Genomic DNA, 17,193 nt, shown 5'->3' with positions numbered 1-17,193 from the left:
AACATATGTTGGATGAAAGCAGATGTTATCATATTTTTACATCCCACATCCCAGGTCCAATACTCGAGCCTTTAGGCTAATTCAAGGCCATGCAATATCAATGTTACGGGGTCTGAAAATGCTCGCATATGCATGTATGTGATGAATTTTATTTTGACAAACCATAGCAAAATGAAACATTTTTGTAGATCACCTATCAATCAGTGACAGATTCTGGATAAAAATTCATGCATAAAAATATTGGACACAATATGGACTAAGAAAAACTGAAACCTGGGGGCCGGATGGAGAGGGAGGCACACATACTCATATGGAAAACCTTACTTCATATCTCTATGTTGACATACCTCTATGTTGATGTGTGCTTTTCGAAAATGAACTTTTTCTGATTTTTTTTTTGTAAAGAAAAAAATGTACGAGAAGACAAATAGTGCATTTGATGGGATTCGAACCATGATCGACTACTTTGAAAGCATTCAAATGCGTTGGACAACACGTTATAACACAAAGTTAATATATTATAAACAATACAAGATAATTGACAACCACATAGTTTGAAAAATTTACAACTCAACTAGGCCGTAAAATGCGCACAAACGTAAACATAAATGGCCCCAGGTGGTATTTGTTACGGAAATTAACTCAATGTGTTTTGATATCCGACACATCCACGCACAGACACATTAATTGGTGTCAGCCCCACTCTCATCCCCTGACCCTGCCAATATCTTTCAACATTTATAAACATGCTGAACACAGGTCTCGAATATAAAACGTGTTTCGTAACTATTTCAGCATATTTAAAACTTCTCCATTGAAAGTGTAACAGGCTGAAAGGTATTGGCTGACAGTTGGCATGGGGTGTGGGGCTGACCCCCAGGGTTTTTGCATCCACGTGCTCGTAATAGCAGAGAGAGAGAGAGAGAGAGAGAGAGAGAGAATTACTATTTATTCGAGTTGTTTTAGATCTGTAAGGTGATATTAAAATTATCTAAATACGTGCGTTACTTCTGTCAATTGGTGGGGGGGGGGGGGGAGGGGTTGGACAGCGATCCTTGCATGAATGCTTATTTGTTTTTTACTTAGAGGAAAATGTAAAAAATAAAATAGGTTTTATGTAGGTGAACAATTTTGTGCGTTATATGAAATTATTGTCGTTAAAGGACCATTTTTCCAACGTGTGCTGCACATATTGGATACTTTTTAGCGTTTCTTTTTCTATTTCTACTTTTTACTCACGAACGATCGTTGGGAGATGCTTAGATGATCTATCTGACGGGTGCAAATAAGCTGGATAGACTGATTTAGACACACGGGACGGGTGCGATACAATGTGGGTCTGCAAATACACCCATTGGTTTTTAGAGGCTCAGTAATATTTACATTCCCGGATTTCTCGTCTGACAGTAACTGTTATCATTATGTTTGTTAACAACGCCCTACTGTACTATTGACAAGCTTATGCGCGTATGGCAGAGAAACTGGTAGTTAAATACAATTAAGTTTTCTATAACACTTTCTTTCAGAAGCAACTTTAAAAAAATGTATAAATGCCTGTAGTTTAATGTCTAATTGACAGTTCACAGTACGTTGCCCTCTCACAACCTTAATGCAAATTCCTTGTGCAAGGATAGGCAGACATCACGAAAAGCAGGTAGCTCCACTAGCGAAAGTTTTCATAATTTTAGAAGAAAATAATTCATATTTTACTTACTCATGTCGCTCAACGTTTCTAACATTCAAAAGTCCATCTACATGGTAGATTTAATTCTTCTTTGTTGCATTTAGCTTAATTAAACTGTTTAAATTTTGCTCTGTTGGATGTATACGCAACAGGAAACGTTTGTAACATATTGATCTCTATAGACCCAGCAAACACACCACGTTGTTACAACGTTGTTATGACGTCTTTTCCTGACGTTGTAACAACGTTGTTTTTTGGTTGATAATGAAAGGTGCGTTGACGTCTTGTCACAACGTTGGAAAGACGTCTTTTTTGCAACGTTGGAAAGACGTCTTGTCCACAACGTTGGAAAGACGTTGTTATTTGGTTGATAATGAAAGGTGTGTTGACGTCTTTTTCACAACGTTGGAAAGACGTCTTTTTCACAACGTTGGACAAACGTTGTTTTTTGGTTGATAATGAAAGGTGCGTTGACGTCTTTTTTGCCACCTTGGAAAGACGTCTTTTTCACAACGTCTGAAAGATGCAGTTTTTTCTTTGATTGTGAAAGGTGTTTTGACGTCTTCTGCAGTGTTGGAACTACATATTTTTCACAACTTTGGAAAGATGTATTTTTTACATTTGAATGACATCTTTTCTCAATGCTGTTTCTTCTAAAAGCATAAAAAAAACCCCAACAGTCTATGGTTTTAAACAAAAGTGTACTGAATAATAGAATAGTCACAAGACGTATCATAACATACTGGGTCTAGTAAGAAAACATACTGAATATGATTCAACTGAAATGTTTTTATTAAAAAGTGCATATACCATTCAATCAAAAATAAATTTTGTTGATGCATGTAATCTGTAAAAAGAGCTGTTCAGGGACAGCAACAGTCAATCGACTATTCAATAGCTTTTTAACAAAATATTTTATCAATGAATACAACGATAAACACTTGTGGAAATGGGCAACCATTTTGCTTGAATGTAATAAAGTGTCATAGCATATAAAAACAAGAGCTGTCATAGAAGCAGCATGTTTAACTATTTTAAAACTTGATACTAAGTGAAGAAACATTATCTTGAATTCTAGCATAAAACTGCTGTTATTGTCACTTTTCGGGGGTGTCTTAACAGGAGAGAAAACGTGTATTAACAGAGAGATTCTCGCGCTCACATGCTGTTGTAACACCTTTTTATTTATGTGCGTTCCGTGGCAAAGCGTAAACGTAATACGGCCCCAAAACGAATAATTCAAAAGGAAATGACGTGAACGTGATAAAACAAACTTTACCGCGCATTTCATGGGAATTTAATGACGTTGAGGGACAATATATTCATTTACTTGGTTTTGCGTTTTATGCCAGAATAGCGTTAGCGCATGTTATTTTCGTGTTATAACATCTACAGAATCCCTCGGGAATCATTGGTACCTGGCTTGGGTACCAACCAATCCCTCGGGATTCTGGAGATGTTGTAGCACGAAAAACATGCGTTATCCCTACACAATTACTTTATGTTTGAACAAAAAGCATTGAATAATAGCCATAAATGAGTGAAACTGCCTAAAATTCCTTTAAATAATTCAAGAAATACTGGTTCGATACCACACTTCGGTCTGTGAAATCTGATCTTAGATGCTGACAGAAAACAAGTAGGATAGCTCTGCATATAGTTTGTACAGTCTAGCTAAAATCTTAAAGTTACTCACCCACAGTTTGGGTGAAATTTTTCAACATCTTCCTTTCAAAAAGTTTAGCAGAGAATGTGTATTTAACACAGAAATGTGATCTAAAACGGTTGAGAATAAAATTTAGATATTGGTAAAAATGCAACAGGAATGTAAATTTTCTGCAATATTTCAAATTTAGTATACTACATTCTGCACAAGATTTATTGTTATTTAATGGAATATCTTGCTTAATCATTCCAATAAGTTTGACTGAACCAATTTCCAACTCCAAAAAAGACCATAATTTATCCAAAACTCGTTGACAGAGTTATCTGCTCTTGCCTACAGATGGAAATCATGATAGTAAGTAAGTAAGTGTTCAAAGTTTCAAAGCCATATGTCAAATAGTTTTGACAAACACGTACTTGTACGCAAACTGAACCAATTTCTAAGTACAAAAAGGCCATAATTCAGCCAAAATAGTTGACAGAGTTATGAACACTTACTTACAGATGGCGATCATATAATAAACAAGTGTTCAAAGTTTCAAAGCCACACATCAAACAGTTTTCACAAAACATGGACTGGTAAGAAATTGTACCAATTTCCAAGTCCAAAAAGAGTCATAATTTAGCCAAAATACTTGTAAGAGTTATGTACTCTTACCTACAGATACAGACTATGGTATAATAATAATCAGTGATAAAAGTTTCAATGTCATATGTCAAACAGTTTACACAAAATATGAACTAGTAGGAAATAAAAGGTACCCTAATTCAGCAAAAGTCCTTGATAGAGTTATGTGCCCTTGCCTAAAATTGGATATGGTGATGATAACAAGTGTTGAAAGTTTCAAACCTTTATCCCCGAAGGTTTTGCCAAAATGTAAACTGGTACCAAAAACTTACCAAGGTGTGACGCAAAGCTGATGCCGTATCGAGTAGGATAGCTATTCTTATAGTTCAAATAGTAAAGTTATAAAGGTCCAATTGCGGCGTCTTTTATGCAGTTTCCGAAAATGATTTTAATAAAAAATCTTGCAAAAAAGTTCTATGTAGAACAATCTAAACAAAATACATTTTTTTTCATATATAACTTTCAGCCAGGTCATTTAATATTGATTTATGTGACAAATTATTTTAATTATTCTCAAAATCACTACAAATGGATAAAGTCTGCCCATCACTTAGCTTGAGACAACATTAACCTTAACCAACAAATTCTTGATTTTGCCTTGTGAATGAGTAATCTAATCCATTCACAAAAATATTAAGAATAAATAAAGTAAAGTTTAAGTGTAATGGACTGGCAAAACAATGAACAAACAACTGCAAATTTTTGAAAAACAATTCATTGTGCAAACTTTTTTTCTCGAGATACTATTTGAAATATCTTCACCTTGTAGAATTTTAAATTATCTGAAAAAAATTCCAATAACACTGTGCATCCAGAAAATGAATTGGATACAAGTTCTTCAGTTTTGTATACAACAAAAAATCAAACTTAACTTGCACTGTTTTCACACATTTCATGTATATCACTTTTCAGCTGCATTTAGAATTTACTGAAAGATTCATTTTGTAAGTAGAACTGTTTTGCATTTAACACATTTTAAATTCAAATGTTTGTGTTTTAGAGCAGATTACACAGTATGTAAGTCATGATTTCTGCTATTTCACTATTTCAGATTTCCTTTTGAACTGGATTTCTATCTGATAGTGCATATATCAGTCACAGGCACTTCTCCCACTCCTAGCTCCCCTTCCTGGTCCTATGTCTACGCAGGCTGAAATATACATTTTAACACACATGTAAACTTAAACGTTTTGTTAAAAACTAGAAGATGATCACACATATTAGAATTATGTATAAAGTTAAATGTATGGTAAGGTGACGGTGTATCATTTTTAATGCATGACATACTAATTTCTTTACTTTATCACAAAGTTTATACGGTAATACAGTGGGTGGAATAGCGCCGATGTCGTGAATTCATTTCGGACATACTGAGTTTTCAAAATTTCTGGAGCCCTGAATACATTGGACGGGTTCATTCAAATGCTAGAATTTCTATTCTTACTAACACCATTCTCACGTAAGTATGATCAAATATCATTTCTTAAATATTTACCCTTCAAGATCGAAAACAATGTTGTCCTTTCTTCTCCCAGTTTGCTTTTCCTCTGATGTTAACATGGTCATTAGTTTCATTGTCATAAACCCTGTGAAACAGAATGAATTTGGTGATAAAAAGTTAATAAAAAAGGTACAATTTGAATCTATATCACTAAAAATTAAATCAATAAGACAAGTATGCCAAGGAGCAGAGTGTTGAGCCGCCAGCTGTCAGGTGGACCTTGGACCTAGGGACCTGGTTCTTGCGCAGGACACTCCGTCTCATAATGGTAAACATTCATGCCAAGTTACATCAAAATCCCACCATGCATGAAGAAGAACTGCTCTGGACAAACTTCAGTATGACCGTAGGCCTCTTAACTGTGACCTTGACCTTTGAGACAGGAACATGGGGTTTACGCATGGCACACCTTCTCACTTAGGTAAACATTCATACCAAATATAAACAAGATTGGTTCATGCATGTATAAGTTATGGTCCGGACAAAATCAGACAGACACAAGCACATACATCGAAAGTGTCGACTATATCGAGCTCACCGTAAGTGGGTTCAACAAAAACTTGACACAAGACAAATACAACTCTTGCATAATTATTATTTTTCATTCTCTTAAAGTATTCTTCTAAATTTAAAACATGCACAAAAATGCTTGTGAAACACGATTCAGATGAGTTTCAGTTAAGTTCACGCATATTTTATTCAAGAGGAAGTAAAAAACAGGTAATAAATTTATGGAAACTTTATTCCAATATTACTTACTTATCAAACACCATGATTCCTTGTACAGCTAGAAATTGTGCCACTGGCCCATGAGTAAGTGTTGTATATAAGCAGAAGATAAAAGATTCTATTCACAGTCCCTCATAGATGTTCTTCCAACAGCAGACAACATGGAAACCTGTCAACAGCAAAAAATTTCAAATTAGAGCTACTTTGTAATAATCTACATTTTAAGCACACACAACAGTAGTACACCCATGCATAAAATAAATTTTGAGAATTTACTGTCTTGCATTTTAGATGTAAACAACCTTGAATCAGTTTCACAACTAATTTACGGTTAACCTTTAGCCTAATAGCAACAAGTGATTCTGCCTTTGCGACCAGTGCAGACCAAGATCAGCCTGCACATCTGTGCAGGCAGATCATGGTCTGCACTGTTCGCTATTCAGTCAGTAAATTTTCAGTGAACACCCCTTCGAAAAACAGATGGTACTGTCCAAACTGAACGATGGATCAGTTCATTTTAGAAACCTAGCAGGGTAAAGGTTAATGAAAACTTATGCCTGACTAAACTCAGACATACCAAAGTCTTTGTAAAACAGATCCTAGGTTTTCTGCACGAGGCATATATGTTACTAGTCAAAATAATTCGCCGTTCAGATTGTTTTATATTTGTGACGGGCAATCTAAACGTCAAAACTTTGAAGGACCAAAATAATGGAATATAAATCACAGTACACAGTCATGTAAAGTTATTGGTTTTGCGTTTTCGCATATTTGCATGTAGAGACACGGTAAACTTTAATCGTGTACAGTACATACATACATTTAAATCACCAGAAAATAAGTAATTTTGGATATTATTTGATAATTTTGGCATAAATCATTGAGAAATTGAATCCCCGTTCAATACATGTAAGTTTATTTGAATTTAAGACTAATGTTTGAAAATAATTGGCATTTAAACCTATAGCATGTAAAGCGTTGGCAGCGATGAAAATTTCATCGGAAATTGCTTCAACTATTTTGGTCTTTCGAGTGTTTGACGCAAGTGGGGATACTGCCCATATGAAAAGAATTATCCCAACATTTCCTAGGTTGCATCAAATTAGTTGGACTATTATGTTACTTCTGAAGAGAATCATCAGGCATCAAACGAATGTGAAGCAGTATAATAAATTATATTATATGGAGATGTCCAAATACAACGTAACAGGATGTTTCGGGACAGTGTGATAACTTGACTGTCGCTGTCTCAACATGTCTAAACTTATTTGGCACGATTTCTTTCAGGAAATCTCTAAAACATGTGACGTCACGCAATGGCTTTGACTACAAACAAAATGTAAAAACTGTTGATTTTATGTTAGTCAATATGGTGACAGCGACAAGTAAGCATAGTTCCGGCTATATTTCTGTTGCCTTTAGATAATGGATGGCACTTCTGTTAAATTTTCTTGTTGTATGGTGGATGGCGTGTGAATGCATTGCACGTTATTATGCAGAAGGGGGGATGGGCAGGGACTTTTTTCATATACAGACTTTTGGTGGCTTGATAGAATTTTGATCAGAATTGATAAAAAAAAATATTGATAGAATCTGTGTTTTAAGAATATTGATGCAGTTAGAAAAACATCACTGTTTACAAAAAAAAAAACATGGACGTCTAGCCGCTCACTGTCTTATCAGTTCTAAAAATAGAAACTACAACAGATTTGTTTACAAACACCATCTAGTCTAGTCCTATATCATGACCCGCATAAAATTAGTTTGACTACCACACCCCTAGCCGCTTCCAACAAGTCATGCTGTTTGGTGACAGATATCAACATACAAATGGCATGTAACTGTTAGACACTAAGCATACGTGAATTTATAAACTAAAAACCCTTTGTCAAAACCTTTATAATTTATGGAAAGTGCTAACTATTTTTTGCACTGTAAACAGCAAAAGACTGCAAAATGTTGAAAGTCTGATCTTCATCGCATGCAAGATATTTTAAGTAAGTCCATTTCTAGCCTAAAATGCATAATTATTAATTTATCCTCATGCAGCACAACAATGTCAACATACAAATTACCGGTAATAGGCCTACCGCGAAAATATATGACAATATAAGTTATAGCTATAACTTCAACAGTTTTAAAAACGTCATGACAAAAAATAACTGCTGTAAAAACTAACAACATACTTACAGGTGGAGAAGCCATGATTTGACATATAATCTGTACAGGGCGCTTTTTAAATACTTCCACGAATTTTCAAAACTCCGATCAACAACATGAACGAGGGCAAAAAGGCACGTGAGCTAGACCTGTTTTGATTGGTCAATTTCGAACACATGTCGGAAATCATGGGACGGAACTCTTTCGAGTTAATGTTAGATGGTTAATGTTACTAACCTCACGACATGACGAATAGCGCTAAACGACAAATATGCAATAAAGTATTCACGCAATGAAATTATTTTTGCAGCTTGAAATAGTTTAAAGTTTCAGTAGATCTAATGACGTTGTTCCAACGTTTTTACAACGTCGGAATAGCGATGTCGGATTTTGGTCGCTGTAAAGCCGTTGGAACAACGTCGGAATTAGCGACGTCGGATTTGGTCGCTGTAAAGCCGTTGGAACAACGTCGGGATAGCGACGTCGGACTTTGGTCTGTGTAAAGTCGTTGGAACAACGTCTGATTCTGGTCACCGACGTCGCGACCCCAAAACAACTATAAAAAGACGTCTTTGCGACGTCGTGTGTTTGCTGGGGAGCTTACGTCTTTTGAAAGTTTACGGAGCATTTGTCTGAAATGTCCTATACTGAAATTGTTTCACTTTGCGACGTTGAACCCGTGTCCCACATATTTCTTATATGTAGTTTACTTACCCATATCGCTCAACGTTTCTAAAGTTCCAGTGCCCATTTAAATCGAATTTTTGTCTCTACTTTGTCGCATTTCTTCTTAAACTTTTAAAATTTTGCTCTGTTGAATGTATACGCAACAGGAAACTATTGTAACTTATTGATCTTTATAGAGCTTACGTCTTTTGAATACGTCATCTTTTTCTGACGTCAGTGACGTTTTACACATTACTTATACTTATTTGTAGAGGTAAAATATTAGTCCCACTTTAATGGCTGAATTTCCTCTTTGCTCTATCTTTGCTTTTGCACCTGTTGTAATGAAACTGCATGCATTGTCATCAATATAAACTTTCTACCATGATGGCACATTGAATATTTTCCGTTCGTCCGTTCCAGGTTAAATGAATACAGGCAGGGAACCTTTACCTTTGACCTTATGACTTCAAAATGAATAGGGGTCTTGTACTGACCATGGCAAATATACTTAAGTTTGTGGACCATAGGTCAAGGCATAATCCAAGATAATGAGAAGAAAAGCTTTAGACAGCAACATTCGTTAACAACTAAGCTAAGATTGCGATGTACGCTGTAATTTGGCACTTTCACGAAATATAAATACAACAACACTAAATTGAAATTGACATTAAAAGTATATATACAAATTTCAGCTCTGTTCAGTTACAAGATATCACAGTCTGCACAGTAGAAGTAATAATCTGTTTTCCGAACAGTCCTGGGCTGAAAACGCAAGTGAAAGTTGGCATAGACGGGGTATTAAGACGGCACACACACACGCGCGCACGCATGCACGCACGTATTTGCTTAATCCTTTTTTGTCTCCCGTCATGTTATATTCTAGTAAAGCAATGGTTGCGCGTTTACGATTGCTAATTTATATAAAAATTGCGTATAATATAGAGGTAAGATAACTTCCACACATTATTATGATATTGGCAGTATTTTTGCCAATACAATGTAAAACCAAATTACCATAATTACACCTTAATGCTTAAGAGTACTTACAATCTTTAATTTGACGCAAGTGTGATGGACTGGCAAATACCAAAGCAGGAGAAAGGATTTTGCAACTTATTGATAGGAGGACGCAGAACAGTTTAGTGCGTGTCATTCAGAAATCCAGAAAGGTTTTCAGTACATGACTAAAATTTGTTGTATTGAACAGTAAATGTTCGCCTGGACAAACTATACTTAGTAAGTATGCATTTTTCCGCGTGGGGCGGTGCTTATAGATACAGGAAGAAAGTATTCAATTATACAGTAGTCTATTTATTCAACAACTACATTTTCATCAATGAATGATAAATATCCATTACATGTTTTTCTTTTCTGTCTGTGCAATTACCTCTCTGCCTCTGACACCTTGTCATACCTGTAAAACAGAGACACACAAATAACAGTAAATTCTTTATCAAACATTTTAAAGCTAAGGTTGCGATGTACGCTGTAATTTGGCACTTTCACGAAATATAAATACAACAACACTAAATTGAAATTGACATTAAAAGTATATATACAAATTTTACGAAAATCTGAAGTTAACTTACAAATGCCAAAAATAAAAATGTGCAAGTGAATATCAGCTCTGTTTAGTAACATTAACAGCTTACAAGATAGCACAGTCTGCTCAGTATAAGTACTAACCATTTTCTTATTAAACTGTTACTAGTAAATATAAATCAACCTTTATTTTCGTACCTAGAAATCCTTATAAAGTAAAATAAATCTTACATGGAATGCAATTCGCTGTTACAGTAGACAGACATAATCCCGAATGGACCATCATCGTCTAACTCGTGTATCGTGGTGTTGTGCATTGGCGGATCATGAAGTTCATCCGAAGTCGAGTCGTTGCTGGATGTTGTTTCCATGTCGTCGTTGATGTTGCCAGTATTATGGAACTCGTTGATTGGAAATATTACGTGATCATGTACAAGATGCACTTCTTTTGGTGTTCTAAAACTGATAGGAGAAACGGTGCGGTCATGTATTTCTCTAGATACAGGAGTTTCGAAGATTGGGAGCACCACTTGATCATACATGTCCTCGGAAAACGTGGCCTTTAAGTTCAAAGAGACACTTCTGTAGAACTTTTGTACATCAGTGTTTCGATTAGTTGCATAGATCGGATGTACCTTGCGGTCGAACATTTTATCAGCTACTAACATGTCACCGATTGTAGTTTCCGTAAGTTGGTAGTCTTCTTTAGCTGAGAGCGTGTATTGGATTATAGCTTCAAACTTGGTCATTTCTGGTAATGATATCTTGCAAATCATGTCTGTGTACGTTTTCTCAAACTTTGGATAGGCTCGAATAAGTGATATCATATTATGATAGACGTCCTTCTGTGTTATCAGGTTGGAGAGTGGAGGTCCAGTGTGACCGTAGATTTCTTCGTTTGGTGATATTGTGTCTAATAGAGCTACTATTGACCATACCTTTCTGGCCATGTCGGTATTTTTTCCACAACTTTTGTTCTGCGGCCAGATACATCTTTCCGGGTGTAGTGTTGTATCGGATTTCTTGTAGATCTGAGGTATATTGCGGCCATAGATTTCCGCACTTATAGCAAACCTCATGATCGAATGCATGGCATGGTCGCAGATTTGCTTACATCTGTTGTACTCGAGCCTTCTGGGATTCACAAGACCGATAACTGCTCCGCATGGTTGAATTTTATAAGAAGCCATGGCGTGAATGTAGATGTTTGGCGGTGTGACAGTCAAGTTGAAAAAAGGCATGGTTTCTTGGAATGTCAATCTCTTTTTATTCTGCTGTATAATGCATCCGTTGACCGTTACAGCAGTTTGAATGGTGTCAGTTGTAGATAACATCTGTCTGATCTTAGCTTTGGTCGGCGGTTGCTTGTACAGCAGCGGTGTTGATAAGTTGAAAGCCTCATCAATTGTTGGGTTACTGCCGGTCAAGTACACATCGTGCTTGAACACATCGCCTGATTTATCGCCATGCTGCTTGATAGAAAGTGAGTTTCTACATTTCAGTTCCTTTTTAAACTCATCACCACTGTGTTCAGGAGTTGTTCCAAGATATTCACTAGGAGCCATTTTAAAGATGTTGGAATTTTCTTGAACGTCAAAAGTATCTTTCTTTCTTTTCCTTATCTTTGACGGTCTTACAGCGAAACTGTATAAGCCCTCGCCTTCTGTGATTCCATCATCTTCTGAAAATTGAATGTCAGCTCTTGGTTTCTCATGATATCTCAGAAATGCGTCCACACCGTTGGAAAACTGGGAATAATTTGATTTTACGACAGTCGATCTGGTCTGCTTTTCTTCATTAAGCTGTCTCTTTAGTTTGCTAATTAGACTGTCTACACGACTGGCTACGGTTTCCACATCAGGCTTTATAGATGGTTTCCATTCAACTTCGATGTCTTCTTCAACTTTCCTCTTCTGCCTTCTCTTATCAAGTATACTGACAAATCGTTCCGCAACTGTTAAACCTCCATGGGAAAGATCATCAGCTTTCGTGTCTTCACTGGTGTCTACAACGCCCTCGAGTTTTACCAGTTTCTGTGTATTACAATCCCCAGCGCCATCTGTGTTTGCAATAATGTCACCATTGCTTGACCACAAGAGCCCCTCGGTCAAGTTCCTATCCAATGTAGGAAGTATGGAGGTCGAGTCTGAAATATACCAAAAAAATGTTATCAATAATAATTAATACAAGATCTGACATCCTTTCATGAAGTACGAAAGACTATTTACATTTTTAATGATTGGTAGGCTACATATGACTTTTAAAATAAAGTGAGAGTGTTGATTTAGTAATTCTGCATTTGTTAAAAACTTCGATTTTTAGCGGCATTACATATTCACTATACATAACAGTAAACATTGTTTACTTATAGTAAGTGTATTATGTTTGTAGTTTAAACCTAAATCACAATACTGTTTGTTTAGGTTCTTGAAAGAAATAGGGTTTCGCTATTTTATTTTAATATGCTCTGTCTATCATACATATAATTTTATATAATATCACAATGCTTGAAAAAATACATACACAATAAAAAAAAAAAAGTATGTGCATCGGCCGGGAATCGAACCCGGATCGACTGCTTGGAAGGCAACCATGCTGACCTTTACACCACCGATGCAGACGATTAATCATGCACCATGAAAACAACCAATTGACAACTCTGTTAACTTTGTGTAACCAGATCAGTAGGTCATGACTCATAAGTTAAATAAGATTTTATTGATCGTAGGTTTTCGAATACGTTTACGTAAAGATACTTCAAATCAACACTCATAAAGCACAGCGCATGATAGACAACATTTTAATGGTTTAATGAACTGTCAGCCAGTCTATACCCTGTATCGATAATTTTAACATCATTCCTCAGTGAAAATATCTAAAATAGACTGGCTTTTATCTCTACGAAATGGGATTAGACAAAAATGGGGGAAAATGTAGAAATAGCTTTATTATCAGTCTAGTGGCTAAATGGACCAACCCTTTATTCTAATGCACATGCTTATCGCACATGTGATAAAAAAAAACTGCATCTATTTTTATCGATATTAAATAAATAAATGCCTCTCACAAGTCAAGCCAAAATGAGACTGAATACCTATATATATTCCATATATCATAAATAGTTTGAACGGGACCAGTATTTCACTATGAAAATATATATTTCGCTATGGAGTTTTCATTTTTAGCTTATCTGTACGTTGGATGAATTTTATCCCAAGTCAACCATAGGCATACGGCACCTTTATTTGGTCAATAATGATAATATATGATAAAAATATGATAAATATTGATTTAGAGTACTAAAGTAAATGGGTGCTGGATTTATTTTTGGGTCCAGGAAGCTTGATTATTGACCAAACAAATACGCCCATTGCGAATGAGTTCCAATACTCCCGAAGCTGTATTTTGTTCGAAGGAGAGAACTCCAATAAGGCTATTCAAAGTTTCATATTTATGCCAGTTTTCTTCTCAAAACATAGATAACCACAAGCCTGAATATATAAGAGAAACTGATTTTATTAGGCCGTGCAATACCAGTGTCACGGGGCCAGAAAAGACTCGATGCGGTCAATCCATACATTTCTGTGGATTATCTGTCAATCATCGAAATATTAATTTTAGTAAGTTTGTACAAATTTGTTTTAGCTCGATTTTGTTGAACGCTTGGAGCTGATTTGTATCATACTCGAGTCCGCTTTCTGGAAACATGTGAAAGGGTGTTGTTGTGATCCCAATGTGGCATGAACCCACGACCTCTGGGCTGGGCGGCCGACACCTTAAACGCTACATCACCGCTTTTGAACAAAAATACTGTCTTTGGTAGTCACAGAGAGGGAATACTATCACAAAGGTTGCTGAAAACTACCCATGGTTATCATGTGGTTTTTTTGTATTTTGACGGAGACTTGCAAGCTAAAATCATATAACTTGTTACTTATCGCACAAAAAACGGAAACCCTCACAATCTATGTTGATATACTAATATACTCTATGCTAATGTGTATTTTTTTAAAAAATACTTTAGAAAAAAAAAAATAAAATAAACAGAACTAAAAAAAATAGTACATCTGTCCAGAATCGAATGGGTCGACTACTTGGAGGGCACACATATGGGTTGGACACCACGTTTTAACACCAAGTTAATATATAAGGTACCAAAAAGACAATTGGCAACCATAGTGTGATGACTTGACATATCGGCATGGCCACAAAATGCGCACCAACGTAAACACAAAAGCCCCAGGTGTTTTATGCGAAAAGGGATCTCATTGAATGAATAACTTAGGGTCAACATGTTGATGTATGGAACTCAATAGTTCAGAACACCGAGTGCTGACTTGTTAGTCTTGGACATACACTCAGTTCCAAAAGAAAGTGTGCACTTAGTTTTCTGTTATTTTTTCTCGGTTATTTTCATGAAAACTTATACTGTTTGGTACCAAAATTTAAATCAGTTCGTAAACAAATTGGTGTGCATTTTAGATTTTGAGTTATACCTGAGTTAGTGTATGAAAAAATGAAACAAAAACGTCGGGGAATTTTTTGAAATATTTAAACTTAAAAAGTGCACACTTTCTTTTGGAACTGAGTATAGTGCTGACTTGTTCCCCGCATTTCTAAAACGTTGACAGTTCCTTAAATCAACTCATCCCTCATCCACAAACGTTCACAATTGACTACATTGCGGTTACCTCAGACTAGCAACTAACGGCTCGGTTACCTCCTGAGCCGCAAGCTTAAACAACAACTCAACCCAACATTTGAACTATTTAGGGAAAAAGGATTTCAGTAGGATATTTGGCTAAGATTTGGTTTCTGAAAATTTTGTTGGGCGACCGGAGCATCATAATTATTCTTAAGGAGGACCAGACCCATTTGCCACATTGTATATATTTGGCGTTGCTATTTTAGAAGTGGCAAGTTTCGGCGGTAAATTGGTCAATGATACTTTTTAGCATTTTTTCTGTTTCTATTTCTTACTCTCAAACAATCGTTGGGAGGCGCTTATGTCTTACTAACACCTATTATACTGGACAATCTACGAACAGGCCCATCCGTTCTAAAAGTGAGCACAGATTTAAACGCGGAGTTCTATTTTCTATCAGTGGCCTGGGTTGAAGACACCATTATAGCCCCCGGATATCTTGACTGACAGGAAAAAATGTATTTCAGCTATAAACCTCCGGGTTTTATTTCTATAACATCGACATGTTTTGAAAATTTTTGCTGAAACCAAGAAAATGGTTGATGAATGTATTTCAATAAAATAGCATTGGTCTTTCCTTTAAAATTAATAAATGCGTGCAGTTTAAAAATTAGTTTTTATTTGTTACTGCACTCAACGTCAAGTTTGAACAAAGCGGCTTTTCCTCGAACAGACACCATGACAAGTAGGCCTAATAAATAGCGTAAATTCTACACAATTTTAGAACAAAATGTAGTTTACTTACCCATGTCGCTCAACGTTTCTAATGTTCCGGTGCCCATCTAAATCGTACTTTTGTCTCTACTTTGTCGCATCTTAGCTTAAATTGTTTAAATTTTGCTCTGTTGAACATATACGCAGCAGGAAACTGTGCAACTAATCGATCGCTATAGAGCTAACGTCTTTTGACCACGTCATCTTTTCTGACGTCAGTCACGTCATTCTTTTCTCCATATGTAATTCGTAGTGGTTAAAATATTTCCAGTGTTTGGACACCTTTATTTGCTTTTTTAGACCAAAACGTTTGAGGCCGGTTTCTAGGGTAAACTGTATGGCTGTCAAAAATTGGCTGTGTTAGTTGTTAAGCCGCAAGTTCAATACCTGTATAAATTTTCCCTCCGATTCCGTATTTTGCTCGTACCTGAACTGTTTCAAGTAATAATCTTGACCCGATAAATAAACAGTTCTTCGTTTCCAATGTATTTATAGTCATGTTTGTGTAAAAAAAAACAAAACAAGAGCATCCTTGTTTTTGCTAACGGACGAACTATCCGCGCCGTTACGTACCCGCCTTGCCCAGCCTGTCTGTCTGTCTGTCTGTCTTAAGTACTGTTCCCCTTTTCGATTTTACTCACAGACGCTCATTGTTTTTTTTTTTACAAAAACATGACTGAAAACAGCTTTAAGTGTTAAATATACATTCTAGGCTCGTTTACAAGCAGAATCGATCAAACAGGACAGCAAAAATGGGCATTGAAAACAGCAATTATTTTGAGGTTTGGTATGGTAAGAGGAGGGAGTGGGGTTCTAAAAACACAAGAAACTGCGGATAAAAACTTGGGGAAGGGTGGCAGGGGAAGATGGTACTTAGAACAAGTAACTGAACTAAAAAGTAAAATAATACAAGATGCAGAGGAATCTTCCTACAGCGATTATTGTCAAGTTTGAAAGTCATAGCTTTTCAGAGTATACTTCATGACTAAGTTTGGAAACCATTTCATTCATCGGGTCACTGTTACTTTGACCCTGCATGAACGGTTCTTAGGCAGCACACAATGTTTAAAAGCTGCAGCTATTATGTGACATAGAGTCCGGATACGGGAAATGTTGACTGACGGGCAACGCCATTCATAATACATCCATTTTTCGAAAACGGGCGTACAAAATGACGTGTCCCAAATCGAAAGGTG

General features: G+C 36.1%; 1 protein-coding gene, 1 long non-coding RNA gene and 1 other non-coding gene across 3 annotated transcripts; all 3 read right to left on the bottom strand.

Annotated features, from left to right (window-relative positions):
- Positions 1 to 4,674: 4,674 nt before the first annotated feature.
- Positions 4,675 to 5,562, bottom strand: LOC123522848 (uncharacterized). Its single transcript, XR_008369986.1, has 2 exons — positions 5,473 to 5,562; positions 4,675 to 5,127 (listed from the first exon to the last, which is right to left on the bottom strand). It is a non-coding gene; the product is annotated as an uncharacterized LOC123522848 (long non-coding RNA).
- A 4,857-nt stretch (positions 5,563 to 10,419) lies between these two features.
- On the bottom strand, positions 10,420 to 16,351 carry LOC123564786 (uncharacterized). The gene is made up of 3 exons (XM_053527561.1): positions 16,029 to 16,351; positions 10,810 to 12,724; positions 10,420 to 10,450 (listed from the first exon to the last, which is right to left on the bottom strand). Exons 1-3 carry the CDS (start codon positions 16,063 to 16,065, stop codon positions 10,420 to 10,422), a joined length of 1,983 nt encoding a protein of 660 aa, XP_053383536.1. The 5' UTR covers positions 16,066 to 16,351.
- Positions 13,124 to 13,195, bottom strand: Trnag-ucc (transfer RNA glycine (anticodon UCC)). The gene has a single exon. It is a non-coding gene; the product is annotated as a tRNA-Gly (tRNA).
- Positions 16,352 to 17,193: the final 842 nt, after the last annotated feature.

Source organism: Mercenaria mercenaria, chromosome 2, assembly GCF_021730395.1.
Source record: "Mercenaria mercenaria strain notata chromosome 2, MADL_Memer_1, whole genome shotgun sequence".
NCBI lineage: Eukaryota > Metazoa > Mollusca > Bivalvia > Venerida > Veneridae > Mercenaria > Mercenaria mercenaria.
The sequence above is the reverse complement of the archived record's forward strand: the minus strand, read 5'-3'. Positions and strand labels throughout refer to the sequence as shown.